This window comes from Seriola dumerili, unplaced genomic scaffold (genome assembly GCF_002260705.1).
Source record: "Seriola dumerili isolate Sdu_G_001 unplaced genomic scaffold, Sdu_1.0 BDQW01000668.1, whole genome shotgun sequence".
Lineage (NCBI taxonomy): Eukaryota > Metazoa > Chordata > Actinopteri > Carangiformes > Carangidae > Seriola > Seriola dumerili.
Genome location: NW_019174923.1, coordinates 1,061,895 through 1,076,228, shown reverse-complemented (window position 1 = coordinate 1,076,228; position 14,334 = coordinate 1,061,895). Strand labels below are relative to the sequence as shown.

The 14,334-nt window shown below is 39.7% G+C and overlaps 1 protein-coding gene across 2 annotated transcripts in view; it reads right to left on the bottom strand.

The window, feature by feature from the left end:
• Nucleotides 1-14,334, bottom strand: part of arl15 (ADP ribosylation factor like GTPase 15) — a 100,943-nt gene that overhangs the window by 47,707 nt on the left and 38,902 nt on the right. For both annotated transcript variants that reach the window (XM_022765170.1, XM_022765169.1), the window contains exons 2-4: nucleotides 13,572-13,716; nucleotides 12,055-12,114; nucleotides 2,602-2,810 (exon numbers count right to left, since the gene is read on the bottom strand). In XM_022765170.1, coding sequence (XP_022620891.1) covers nucleotides 2,602-2,810; nucleotides 12,055-12,114; nucleotides 13,572-13,716 — 414 coding nt within the window. The remainder of the gene's footprint in view (nucleotides 1-2,601; nucleotides 2,811-12,054; nucleotides 12,115-13,571; nucleotides 13,717-14,334) is intronic.

Below are 14,334 nucleotides of genomic sequence, written 5' to 3'. Positions count from 1 at the left end.
GAACAATTCTACAAACTTGTATACAGGAGCAGGTTCATCACAAGAAATGTGGTCCCAGGTCAGGTGGAATATGACATCCTGCTAGCATGAGTTGACCCGGTGGGTCTCCTCTGAGCTCGAAGTGCCAGAAAACCTCCACCAAGAGGTGTTCGGGCATGCTATTAAGATCCCCAAACTAACTTCACTGAGCAGTGGTTCCTCCAAGCACTTTCTGGAAGTTCAGTCAGCCAAGACACCCTGCTAGAGAAATGCATTTTCTTCCACCTCATTTCTGTGATTCAAGTGTAGAAAAATGGTCCACTGTTCCACAATCAGAGTGGATTTTGTGTAAATGCTCTTGTATCTGTTGTTCAATAACTGGCTGAAGCCTCATTTCCAGCACCTTGGCTTAAGATTTCCACAGGAGGATAAGCAGTTTAATATCACAGTAACTGAAGAACATTGTGTCGCAACACTGTCAACCAAGACAGCCCAACAACATAACAATATTTAGAGCCCTTTGTCTTAAAACTTTGCATGAGTTTCTCAATGTGTTCCTCCCACACTGCTCAGTAATATCCCCAGTTGAGCTAAGCAGTCCTCCTCCCCTGCAGAGAGGAAGCTCCTATTCCTCCTTGAGTCTTATGACGGTTTGCCCGAACCTTGTAGTGGCCAACTAAAAGTCTGTCTTCATGAACTCCCCAAGCTCCTTCCACACTCAAGGTTTTGCTTCTGCAACAACAGAAGCTACAGTCCTTGTGAACTCCAGATTCTTGTCTGCTGATTCACAATTCCCTGGGGCAAACCAAGCCTGAAAACCTTCCTTCTTCAGCTTTACAACATACTTCAGTGATGGTGCGCTCCAGCAGGTAATCAGGCACCGAAAACCTCCAGTCACAACTCCAAAAGACAAATCAGCAATGGAGGCTTTGACCATGGCACACTAGGATATCGTGTCCTCATCGTCCACTGAGATGCTAAAATAATTTTACCAGAGGTGAGAGTCGGAGACTTTGTGCAAAGGGGCTTCAGCCAGACAACTGTACATTTGGGCTTAGTGGATTTTGCAAAAGCAATGGCTTCTGCCACCCCTTGATCCAAATAACAACCAGATGTTGATCAGTCGACATCAGTATGCTAAACGTGGCACACATTATGAACAGCCCATGACTAGTACAGAAGTATAATAACAAAACCTTCCTCAGGTTCACATTAGACAGGATATTGTGCCCAATCAACCCCCTCGTGGCTTCTCAATTATCACCCACACAAGTCTTGAAGTCCCCACACAAAAACATGGAGTCCACTTACTGTCGCCTTACTTGAACGCACCCAAAGACACTAAATAGGCTGGAAACCCCAAACTACTGTCCTGGGGGCACAAGCAACAGTCAGGGCCTTTCCCTCAGCAACATGCTGGGGGGTTACCACCACCAACACTATAACTATTTGTTGCATCTCACCCAAGGCAACTTTGTAACAGGAGATGGGGTTGACCCACATGGCATAGCCCCATGTTATCTGTTAGGGCAGCGCCTTACTATGCTCAGCTGGGACTCGCCAGCAAGCTCTTGTTCAAGGCCTGGCTGCAGGAGGAGGCCTTGGTTTCCGTGTATTGGATGAGGTTTCTCTTTTCCCAAAACATCAATTTATTGAGATCTTTTGATCGCTCTTAGTTTGGCCCCTCACCGGGGACCAATTTGCCTTGGGAGACCTGACCTGGGTCTGCTGCCTCTAACAACACCGCTCCCAGGTTCACAGGAGCACAAACACCACCACCACTAGAAAGCAGTCTGTTATCAAATTAAGTAGAGCCCGACCGTTTTATCGGTCCGCTGATTTTATCGGCCGATATTGGGCTATCACAGATATATCAGTATCGGCGCATATATTCTCCGATATGCGCTAACATGAAGACTTTTATTAAGAAGCAATAATGCAGTGGAAATGCTCGGGTCAAGTCAAGTTATATAGGCAGCATTTATGTATATGAGATCCATTGTTCTCATTCAAGTTAAGTGTATAGATATATATATATATATATATATATATATATATATGTATATATACACACACATATTTGTTCTCATTTTTTTTTTTTTAATTATAATTATTCATTTTTATAATTATTTTATTTAATTCCCAGTGAAGTTTACCGTTTCAGTGCACTGATGTCATTTTGGACAATAAAGTTTATTGTTAAACTGTAAAATATCCTGCTTTCATCGATAACAGAATTTTTTTTACTCCCTAATATCAGTATCGGCCCCAAAAATCCAATATAGGTCGGGCTCTAAAATTAAGAGACTGACAAATTTATAAAAATGATGATGATACACACAGTAGTTAGAGCTCAGCTCTGAAACCACCCATTTAGACTCTCTAACAATCATGTCAGGCCCCATAACAGAGCCATCCATGTGTATTTTATCTAATGGTGAGTATGTGTCTATACAATTAATAAATGCAAAACTACTATTTCTGATTGAGACAGAGATGTTTGTTTTACAAATATGTGGAAGATGCTGTGCTTGTCTGTGAAAATCAAACTGAAGTTAATTGAAGTTAGTGATGCATGGGAAGGAATAAACAAACAAGAGTGCTGTAAACAGGCTAGGTCACCTGGTTTGGCGTCCTTGCAGCAGGCTTGTCCTGGTGGTTGGCAAGGATGAGGAAAGGCAGTGTGCAGAGCTGTGGGTGCTGCAGGGCTGAGTGGAGCTCATTTCGTGCTGCCTCAAGGTCTTCATCTGATGACGCGCTGTCCAATACAAAGACTACACCCTGTGAGCCTTGGTAGTAACGACTCCAATATTTCTTGATGTTGTCAGCTCCTGTAGACAGAAGTGATGCCATTAGAGGTGTCATAAGTGATGTTACTGCTGTCATATGACAACCTAACAACAGAAATGCCAATAGCTCCTGTAGAAGAATGCTGTGCATCATCAAACACTATTAATATCGCTATTGTCAAGTAAAGGACTTGCTACAGTACAAAACCATTTTATTTTTTGTATTAAATAGCATGTACCTTGTTGAAATCACCATACTGGAATTTATGTATCACAGCCTCAGTAACCAAGAACATCAAGAAATTTTCCAGGTAAACAGACGTTACAATAAAAATCCAAGCTAATGCTGCTGTAATGTGTGGAATGATGTTGATTAATTTGAGGAAAAATAATCATGTTACATTCAATTTTAAAAGTCAAACATCCACAGTATTTCTCTAAAACCAAAATCACAAATTTTTGTGGTATAAAGTTCAAACCACCTCTTTTCATGCCTAATTTCTCAGCTGCTCTTCAAGTCATTGTCAAGACACAGGAGAGATTTCCAAAGTCCTTGAAGTAAATACATACAGTGACTGGATTATTCAAATGGAGTCTGGGTTTATTTTCAAGGCTACCCAGACATTGAGTTCATTGTGAACCACATATGGTTCCTTTTTTGTGTGCTAATTTGGAGTAAGAACATCCACTTACAATGATTTAGTTCAAAGCAAGTTTATTTGTTAGTGTAAGTAACTTGAGGAAGAGACCTACTCACACTCTGCTTCCACTACCAGCCCATCCTTTCTCTTTATGACAGCGTAGGCGATGATTTTGAAGAGGAAAAAAAAAAAATCTAGGAAAATGTTTATAAACACTCTTTTCTATTATTCTCATGGAAAAACCCCCATCAACATAAGAGCACCTACTTTGTAGGATTGGTCGGCACTGATCCAGCCCCAACAACTGCCTTGAACATAACCTTAGTCATTTTCACCTGAAGCAAAACATTACCATGTGATTATTAGAGCTTAATAGGGCTAGTTCACTGACTTGGACTTTTCCTGACAATTTAAGGAGAATAAATTCCCTGTACAAAGTTTGTAACCATGCCTCTCTCAAAAAACAATCCTCTCAATTTGAACACCATTTCCCAAACCCAAAGTCATAAACAGAATCAGTCTTATGGAGCTGCAACACAAACTCCGGCTTAATGTTTTGTCTGTAAACCGGACACCTATAGCACTCAGACACTGAAAATGCTCTCCATTTTTACAAGCACCTACAACCTTTCCTCTTGCCAACCAGAAAGCATATATGAAAAAAGGTCATTACACTGCTATTCAGTGCATGCAAAAAATAAATAAAAGAAATCAGTGTTTTTTTGAAGTCAGGAATGACTTCCCAACGACAGCTGCTGCTGTCACCCTCTATTCATTGATGCTGACATACTCACTCAACACCACAATCCTTGATATGCTAGTCATATCCTCCGTGTTACTCATGCTCCTGTAGCATTGGGACATGTTGTGACAATCAAAATCCATCCATTGTAACCATGGTCGCTGATCTCTCTTAATGAGGAAAATACAAACTTTCAAGCCAAGAGGAGGTGAGTTTCAAACTCCAAATTTGAGATGGGATGTTACTTTCAGTGTAGAGGCAGTAATATAGCTCATCCTCTCTATGGAATTAAAAAAACATTACAATATCTTAGGGTTAGGGTTAAAAAAAATTGTGCAACAATTTGATATTTCTTTATCAAGATGTTCAAGTAAGGCAAGGTTACAACTCATGCCATACAATGCAAACTGCTTATTGCAATTCTTGCAGTACATCTGTATTTTGCCACCAAAAGTCCCTTTCCTGTCTCAAATGTGCCACAGTATAGGCTGTTGTAATTTCAGATTTATAATTTGCTAATATAAAAAAACTTGTCTCTTGCTCTTACACTTTGATTACATTTTGTTTAAACTCAATTGCATGCTTTCCTTTCCATAACATGTTTACCATTAAATTGTTCTAAATGTTTATTCTACACATTTTTTAGAGGATGAAATTTCTCTGGTTAAAATTATCCTCCTCCTTCTGGTGAGGTTACTTCCTTTGCAATCTTGTGAACTGTTGTTTTGTTATTGTTGCTCATAGTAAGGTAACTGCCAAGAAGTGACGAACTGTGAGGCTGGCAAATGTTTAAACATCACGAAGTGCTCTCAGTGACATTTACCTCCTCCCCTCATGTTCTCCCCTCCCTTCCTTGTTTCCTCCCCCACTCTTTCTACTCACACCTCTCGCTGGAGTGAAAAGCTATCAGACAAAGTGGCACTTGAGAGATTGACGAGGAAGTTTCTCTCATCTTTGCCTGGAAATGGTGGAATGTCCATCACGTCTCATTGGATCTCGTTGGCAACTTCTGCCATCTATTGGTCTAACAGGAGGATTTCCAAACATGATGTCATGATTCTTGAGGATGCTGGCAACTCTACTACATATCATAATTATTCAAAAAAAGTGCACAATGAGTAAGACCTCATTCCTTTGCTTGTTTTTCTCTCTTCCTTTCTACTTTTTTGTGTATAAATCCTCTATATAGCTTGTAACTATAAAAAAATCATGTTTAATACTTACTATAGAATCCACTCAAATGTAATTAGCCAAAGGTCAACAGAACGGCACATAAAGTCATGTTTTTTACTGACCCTGTCCAGTACTGACTCATCACTTGAAAGACTACAGCCTCATTCTTTCACCGTATGGGTTTTGACCATATGAATGAAATAATAAAAGGCTCAAGCATAATGAATTACCTAACTGAACTAAATTTGGGAAAGTATGTAAACAAATAAATGGAGAAATATGAATTAACTCATTACATATATACATATCTTTAATGTATCTATGCTCCCTAACCTTCTCTTGTCTGCTTCTAACTTAAGTTACAACTCATACCTCCCAGAATGTCTGTATGCCTGTATGTCTGTTTAAGAAAACATATTAATCCATGCTGTGATTTCTATATTTCTGACACAATGAAAAAAAACATGTGATATCAGTCCGTGATGTCATAATAACTCTCTAGGATCAAACTGATAGAAATCTGATCTGAGGAAAACACCCTGACCAGCCCACCCTTCCCTCCTCCTCTCACTCAACCAAGTCAGACTTTTTCAAATTTCTGTAGCAGATGAGGCTGAAACAAGCAGTGCAATTACTTATTCAATGTATTGCATTCAATATATGAACATTTATGCATGGTTTGAGGTCAGGGAGATATGAATCTTGATGATTCTATCGTATGTAGATGTGTTATTTATGTGCTTTCTTTGTATATGTACAGCCAACTGCTACAAGCTGCTGTTATGTCAAACACTTACCAGGGTACCACTCATCACTGATGCAGCCAACTCTCCCTGCCCATGCAACATTTCTTATGATTCTTTTTCGGTTAAGTTGTTGGCATTTTGTGCTTTTGAATTCTGTCAAGTAAAGCTTGAAGCTGTAGTTTTCAGAAAAGATCAAATTAATTAATTAATTAAAGTTATTTTTCAATCAAAAATGATACACAATACTTGTGGGGATTTGGTGTTTTTCTTTCTTGCTGTCATTTTTTGGACTGTTGCTTGGCAAATTAGTTAATTAATCAAGAAACCAGTCAATAGACTAGTCGATAATGAAAACAATCATTAGCTGCTGCCCTAGGAGGTTTATGTTTATGATAAAATGATGAAATACTACAACTTAGAAGCAAGCACAGTAGTACATTTTGTACCTTATTTACTTCATAATAAGAAAAACAGTATACTGTTTCAATTTGGAAAGACTAAAACATAACACTCTCTTGTTGTGGTCTTTTTGATTACATCTATTTAGGCAAAATTTGATTCTGTTAAGGAATTGCAGGTTTTCAGAGACACTATTTGAGACAAAAAGTTAAGCTGATAACATGTTGTGAAAATCTTGTGAAAACATGGAGAACAGTACATTTTACAATTCTGAAGAAGTTGTGATGCTAATTGTGCAGGAAGATTTGAGTGCTGGAAAAGCAGACATCTGCTGGTTACACAAACACAAGTGGCAAAAACTTTCTTGCGATCAGGTTACTTATTTTTTCACCAAAGTGTGGCTATGAGTTACTAAACCAAACTTAGAGTCAAATGCCAGTAAAACATAAGTAAACAATTATACAGCAAAAATTAGAAGCAGATAGTCTTGTGCTTGTTCAGATTCACTTTCAGTTGTGTTTGATGGCTGATGTTTCTGAATTACTCTGCAAATTTAAACAGCTTGTGATGGTCCATATTTCAAAAATAAATCAACATAGTTGAAAAGCTATTACCCTATATTTCTTTTTGGTCTAACGTGGGCTACTGTTGAGGCTTGTTCTGTTTGTTGTTGGGTATTGATACACGGATGGTTTCAGTTTCACAGTCATCCTGAACGCCACTTTCTTATACATTTCTGCCTCCTATCGTTGACACTTTTGCCAACTTTTACCTTGAACAAAACACAAATATGTTGCTAATCAGGTCTTTTTTCACTCTTGAAAGTTGAAACACTGAAAGCAACCCTCTTTGAAGTCACCCTAACGAAAAGCAGACAGTGTTTTTTCCCTGAACAAAACAGCTACAATACAGTGATGGGAGGGAACGTTGGGACTAGTGAGGGAGGCCTCTAGTAATAAAGTTTGCTTATGTCATTGAGGAATGAGCTGGGGTTGGGGCTGGAGTGAGGTGGAAAACACTTCAGCTGTTGATATACCCATCCACCTGCAGTCTCAGCAGTGCCTGTTTTTAAGTAAACAGTTCCTGTGTGAGGCCTAGCCCGAGACACACGTCAGTCCCTCTCATTTATGCACATAATTGACATATCTGGTTTACAGAAATGCGGCACCTCTAAATATTTGAGATAAATATGTTGTGCTACTGTATTTAAATAATTTGGCTGTAACCTTTGTTATTTATATTAGACTTCACCCAACCCGCCATAGACTGCCATATAGTCGATGGATCAACAGAAAACCTAACATCAAATAGGGTAATATCCTTGAATGAGGCCTCAAATAGATCAGTTGCTCCAAAAACAGAACAACATCTGCAACTGCCAGCATTTGCTTTAAACCCAAATGACAATTTACAAATAATTTTGCTTTTGGTCAGGTCTTCTCCTGTGCAAAGGAAAAGCTTCCCTGCTGGGCAAAGTAACACACACTGTGGTCCTGTTTGATAGAAATAAGAACCACATGGTGTCTGCAATGACTACAATGTCGTGGTTTTGTTCTGAGATGTGATCATATACTTCCTTTGCCTGTTGGTGGTCATAGACAACTGGTAAAGGTTCTGTGATGTTCTTGCATCCTGTTCATCATCCCTCATGTGCACATGATAGACCAATAATGGATGATAAGATGAACTCTATACATGTTCCAGGAACTGCAGTGACAAGTTCAAATTTACACAAATCTATCACATTCAGTTCATGTCCACATGTATATGTTCATATGCTCACCTACAAGAAAAAGGCATATAATCCTTTGAATTGGAGCATTGGAGAAACATCTTTTATTATAAACTGTCTAATTTCAAGGATCGTGGAATATAAAAAAGAATTGGAAATCCTAGTGACAAATACTGTTTAAACAAGAACACTGCATATGCAAATATTTACAACTCCACTTCAAATCAAAAGCGTAAACTCTTAACCACAGCCCCAACACTAAGGAACAGCAACGAGTGGTGATTATTAGGACCACTTCTTCATCAGCTGTCATTGCGTGGCATGAATGCACACTGTGAAATGGCCCGTCTAGACTTGACGTCATGTCACTGTCGAGACATATACACACACACATTCACACACACATACACACACTTAATAGATTCCTCCCTGTGTCCCCGGAGGTGCCCTTCCCACCTAATCCCCATACCTGGCACCAGCTGGGTAAAAAATGTTTGCCGGACTAAAGATCACCAGATGTAAAATTCTCAATGTCGACAGAATGAAAAGCCTTTATTACTCTTGATTCGAATGAGTACAAAGAGCTTTCATTTTACAATTTTGCAGTTTAGCTACAGTATTGCTGCAAAAGTATCAACCTCTTCATGCTGGGCATCTTAGAATAAAAATGCATCGCTCTCTCTGGGTATTGATTTAATTCCTGAGTAAATTTACTTGAGAGAAAGTAATACAAAGTGCCATGCAGGTGACACTTGTATGGCACAAGATGATTTCCTCCTAACACTTTCTACTATTGAACACTACCTTTTACCTTATCTCTAAACCAAGGCTGGCATAATGATATTTTTTTATCTGAGAGAAAACCCGGTCTGTAGTGAGACCACACAGTTTGTCTTTTAGTGTGCACATGTGCTTGAATCTTACAAATAGTCTGCTGTTCAGCTGTGGTACCAAATTATTTGGACATATTTATTTCAGTTAAAGCGTCAGTCAGACTTTGGATTTAATTATGTCACAGCTGTCACAGCAATACTTATCCTGTTTCAAATTTTTGTCATTCACATGCACATGTGAAAAAACCTAGTTAGAAAATCTGTTATCCATATACATGAACAAGAATAGGGTTTCTCCAGGAGAAATCTAGCTGTGTTAACCAGGTTTTTCTTAACCCTTTATTCCTATTAAGAGAACTGGGTTTCTTGCTTACAATAACCAGGTTATTTATGTGCATGTAAACACACAATATGACAAGACAGGCAAGTCCTGTCTGATAGCGACTGTGAGGCAGTGACCCTTTATCAAGGCCAGACAATGTGTTCAAATCAATAAGCAAAGAAAGCTTGAGAGAGGGTGTGAAGGCTGAAAGAGAGGAAAAATATAGACAAAGACACTAAAACTAAAAGCTAAATCTAGAAACAATGGAAGGAAGAAGGTATGGGAAACAGAGAAGAAGGAAGAAAACAGAGACAGAAACCAGAGCTGAAGATGAGAAAGAGAACAAATGAAAACAAGATGGCAGGGACCTCAATGACAAATGCATCATTGAGACACACGTATAGCCCAGTCTGAATCATTACAGACATCATACATCAGGGTTGCCTGCACATAAGCTGCTTTGTGCCTATGGTTTAAAGGACAGCTTGCACTTACAACAATCTGGCCCAGTGCACTCAAGGCAGGGAGAGTTAAAAATGCATTACCCCGCTTAGCAACAATACAAGTTACAGCTGTGAGTCAACTGCACTTACATGGGTTCATAGCCTGCAAAATTTTAATGACAGAGAGAACTGGCTCCCAAGCCACCTCCAAGTGCCATGTAAGGATCACTTCTTTGTGCCTTAAATGTTCCTTCCAACCTCCAGCACTTCAGGTCACCTGCATAAGACTTGCTTTACATTTCATACTGTAAAGGGAGAATACCTCATTGACATTCAGTGGGCTTTCCGATGGGAGAGGAAGGAAATACAAGGGAAGTGCTTCACTTCTTCACACTAAACACGGTTCTTCCCTTGCCTTAGTCAAGGCTGAGTGAAGAGTACAAGCCACAAAGGTATTGTGTAAAACAAGTTTTTTTGGGGTCAGGAATACTGATGTCTGTGCGTCACATCTTGTATCATTTTTCTGCATCATTGATGCAGTGCAAAATAACATAAAACTAAACCAGCCATGTTTGCTTGTTTTAAAGCCATAGGGAAAGGGGAGAAAAAAGACTACTGACAGAAATGGGAAGTGTTGAGTAAGGTACAAACCGTGCGGAAAGGGGCCACTTTAATCAGAAAACGCTCGTTATAAAAACTGACCAGTGGAACATTATGCAAGCGCACCAACTCTCCTGACTCTACATTTACGTCATTTACATTTAGAACAAGAAGTGTACGCCTTCACTCAGCCAAACAAAAAGGGCTACATGTCAACAGTTCAACTCAGACAGAAACCTAAATTCGATACTGCGCTCAACATAAAAAGTAGTCACTAGAGGCGTCAAAACATCATGTGCTTGTTTTCACCCTGTTCAACCCATCCATAACGGATGGCACCATAAATCGCTCAAATTCTTGTGCTCTGTGTATTTACAAGAAAGGGAGCAGGGTAGTAAGGGTCCAGGCAGGGGGGAAAAGAGAAAAAGAGAACAGATTTCATCATCCTTTGCTGTGGTGGCAGCCTACACTAACTTCTCTAAATCAAATGTGTCATCCGTGGGACCGGTGTTTTTCCAACCACAATAATGTCCCATCAGACTGGCTTTGACCCAATCCAGAAAAACCTCTTTTGAAAACCCCCTAATGCGCTCTGTCCAAATTTGGTAGCACCCTCGTTGGTGGTCCCCTGGTGCCTCTTTGTGTGTGTGTTAGAGGGAGAGAGCGATAGAGAGAGAGCATGTGCGTGCGTGTGTGTGTGTGTGTGTGTGTGTGTGTGTGTGTGTGTGTGTGTGTGTTTTCATCTTTTCAGGAGGCTAGGTTGGGTGAGCCTTCAAAATATGCACTGCACCTGTCATGTGCCCATAGTGCGTAGAAAACAACATAAATTATGTTGACTCTCAACAAAACAATACATTTTCTTGTGTCACCAAGTTGCATGTAGGAGAACAGACAACACTCATCTATCCCTCTCTTCAGGCTCCCTTTAAAAACTGCAGGGATTGCATCTGGTCTGTTGACGTATGTCCACTTCAAGATCCGTCATCTGTGCTTATTAAACGGCTTCCTCGAGTGCTGTACATTTCCAGGAATAACAGGGTGCAGACTGCACAGCCACTTCCAAAACGAGGTAAAAACAAACATGCTTTTGCATCCTTAGCATACACAGTTATTTGTGTAAACAGTTAATGTTAAGAGATAAGATGATATCAGTACAAGTTTTATTATGTGAAGGGAACAACATTAGAGATGTTTTTGACGGTGCAAATGTGAACGTTTGTATAGTTTAAATTTGTGATTTTGAGCCAAACAACTGCTTTATTAAAAGAGGATCAAAACACCCCAATCACACAAGATAGTGTGACAATTTGGTGGTAGCAAATTCACAATTGTTTGTTAGTTTATCTAAAGAAGTAGTGCAAGTTAAATCCTAATAAGTTCAGCTGCAAAGAAAGAGCTGTTGAATATTTTTTTTAACTGGAATAGTTTTCAAGTAAATACTCCATTGCAGATTTAGTTGGTGTTGGTGTTGGTTAGGGCTGCAGCATATTAACCAGTTAACATCTGGGGTGACCAACAAGAGAATGTTATTGTTTGGCCACTTTATTTCACCTTAGACAGATTCACTCACAGATTAACAATTTGACAGAAAAAAAAGTAAATTTTTCAAATTAAATGACAGCTGTGCTAAGCTTCACTGGACATGTATTTCTTACCTCCAAGTTCTTTTACATTCAAGATGGCATTTGGAAATGGCACTGCTTTGATGCTGAAACCTGAGAGGAGAAAAATGAAAACCCATCATCATAGTGTAATGAAGAAATTGAGTGTGTGTGTATATGTGTGGACGGCACATGTTAGGAGAGAGAGTCAACTTTTAGGAATGTTGGCCGAGTTGCTTTTTAGAGAGTAAATGACTAAAAAATATCCAACTTAAAAAATGCACTTTTTCATTTTAGTCTTCCCAGGATATTTGGTGTACCTTCTGCAAACTACCAGCTGGTGAACACAAAGAGGATTTTCAACATACTTGTTTTGTAGAAATTAAATAACACTTTGTGTGGTCCGGGTTAGCAAAACAGAAAAACAAGAAAAGCTAAACAGAAAAGTGTTTTGTTCTATTTTGGAGTTAAACGAGGACTGAGCTAATGACTAAAGTGCTACCATGTATTATGTGGTTTTTGTCTGCGGTTGCATACAGTGGAAAATGGTAAAGAAACCCACTCAAGTAAAAGATTTAATGTAGCCCAAATTATGTGAAATTGTCTTGGGAATTCCTTTCCTGGTAACATTCAAAAACATCAGGAGAGATGGGGGACACAACTGATTATAATTTTCTTAACATCTGAATTAACTGTTAAATGTGGGTTTTAAGCACATTACAACAGTGCAAAATCATGAAGCAAGAAGTGGGGAGGGGGCCACAGGAGACTTCCCCCTCATTGTTCTTCATGATCTTCCCTCTGTAGATGTTGGCAGACGCAGATGGTGCTGACAGCTAAATCTTATTTCAGAGAAGTCCACCAAAATCTCTGCTAAGATAAGTAATCAACACATTTTATCTATTAAGGCCCACTCAGTGGCATGCACAGACAGGTGCTCACTACCTTGAACCACTGCCTGACACAGACACATACACACTAGCAGTTGCAGACAGAACATTTGGGAATTATTTTATATTTAGCTTCTTCTGGTGAAAGTGCACAATGACTAAACCTAAAATGGGATTTCTGCAACAGCTCAAAGCTGACTGCTGACAAAGCCAGGGGAGGAGAGAAGAATGTCGGTGTCCTTGAGGGATTGCATTGCGTATGGAAAGCACAGCGTTGACTACCAGGAGAATGATGTTCTAACCCTAAAGCCTCTTTCTCTGGACATACTTAACACCAGCCTCCCACTTGACTACAAGAAAGAAGGTGAGTATTGGCTAGTGAGATACAGCAGAGTGTTTCTGGCATGAGTGCTGGGAGTTTGAAAGACATACTGAAGACATGCTTCCCCCTATTGGCGAGCAGTAATACCTGGATAATATTATCTTCCTATGATTCTAATCCGGAGGACAACTTGTTCTTGAAACATGAAAGCATTTCAGAAGCTTGGAAAGCTTGCAAGGACAAATGTGAGGGAAGAGACTTGTGTATATCTGTGGAGGGAATGTGCTCCTATCTAAGGACACATATTTTTACTCTGAAAAAATGCCCTCTTTGCTGATTCATATGTTATGTGCATGTACCTGTTGTAGGAACGATGCCGTCGCTGCCCTCACTACAGAGGCGTGAGAGCAGGCTGGTCTTTCCAGCACCTGTCAGGCCAATGCACACCACATCATACTCCGGTCTTGGTGGTGGGGGTCCTTTACAGCACAGTGCCCGGAAACACTACAACAACAAAAAAAAAATAATGAATGCATTGGAAAACAAATCACATGCAAAAGGGAAGATAGGGTAGAGATTAAAATTCTGCATTTGGAATCACAACAACTTCTGCTATCCTTAAGATGAATACTCTTGGAATTGTGTTGTGTCTTTCCAACTCTGCAGGAAGATTCTCATGGACATTACAGCTGTCTTTATATGATGAAGCATTAAACCCACAACATGTCAAAAACAGGCCTGGTCTATGAAACACTTCCAGAGGAACAAAATATTTAACCATGATCCACCAAAGAGAGACAAAAATGACAAAGAATAAAACCACAAGATGTTTGACTTGTATGATTTGATGTAATCATGTCATAAAGAGTAAAAGTCTACATGAAAAAAAGATGTGAAAGGAAATCGCGTTAGGTGCATGCATCTAAGCACTGGTGCAACATGTTTTTGTCTGCAGTGTCTGTGTGTGTGTGTCGACCCTGTCTGATTGGGCCCTTATGGCGGCCAGAGGCAGACCTGTCACTCCATGAATCACGGCCTGGGACTGAGGGCCTGCTGTGAGACATTAAGGGGCAAATGCAGTGTGAACCGTGAATGAGATCTTTAAACTTGTGTGGAGAGATC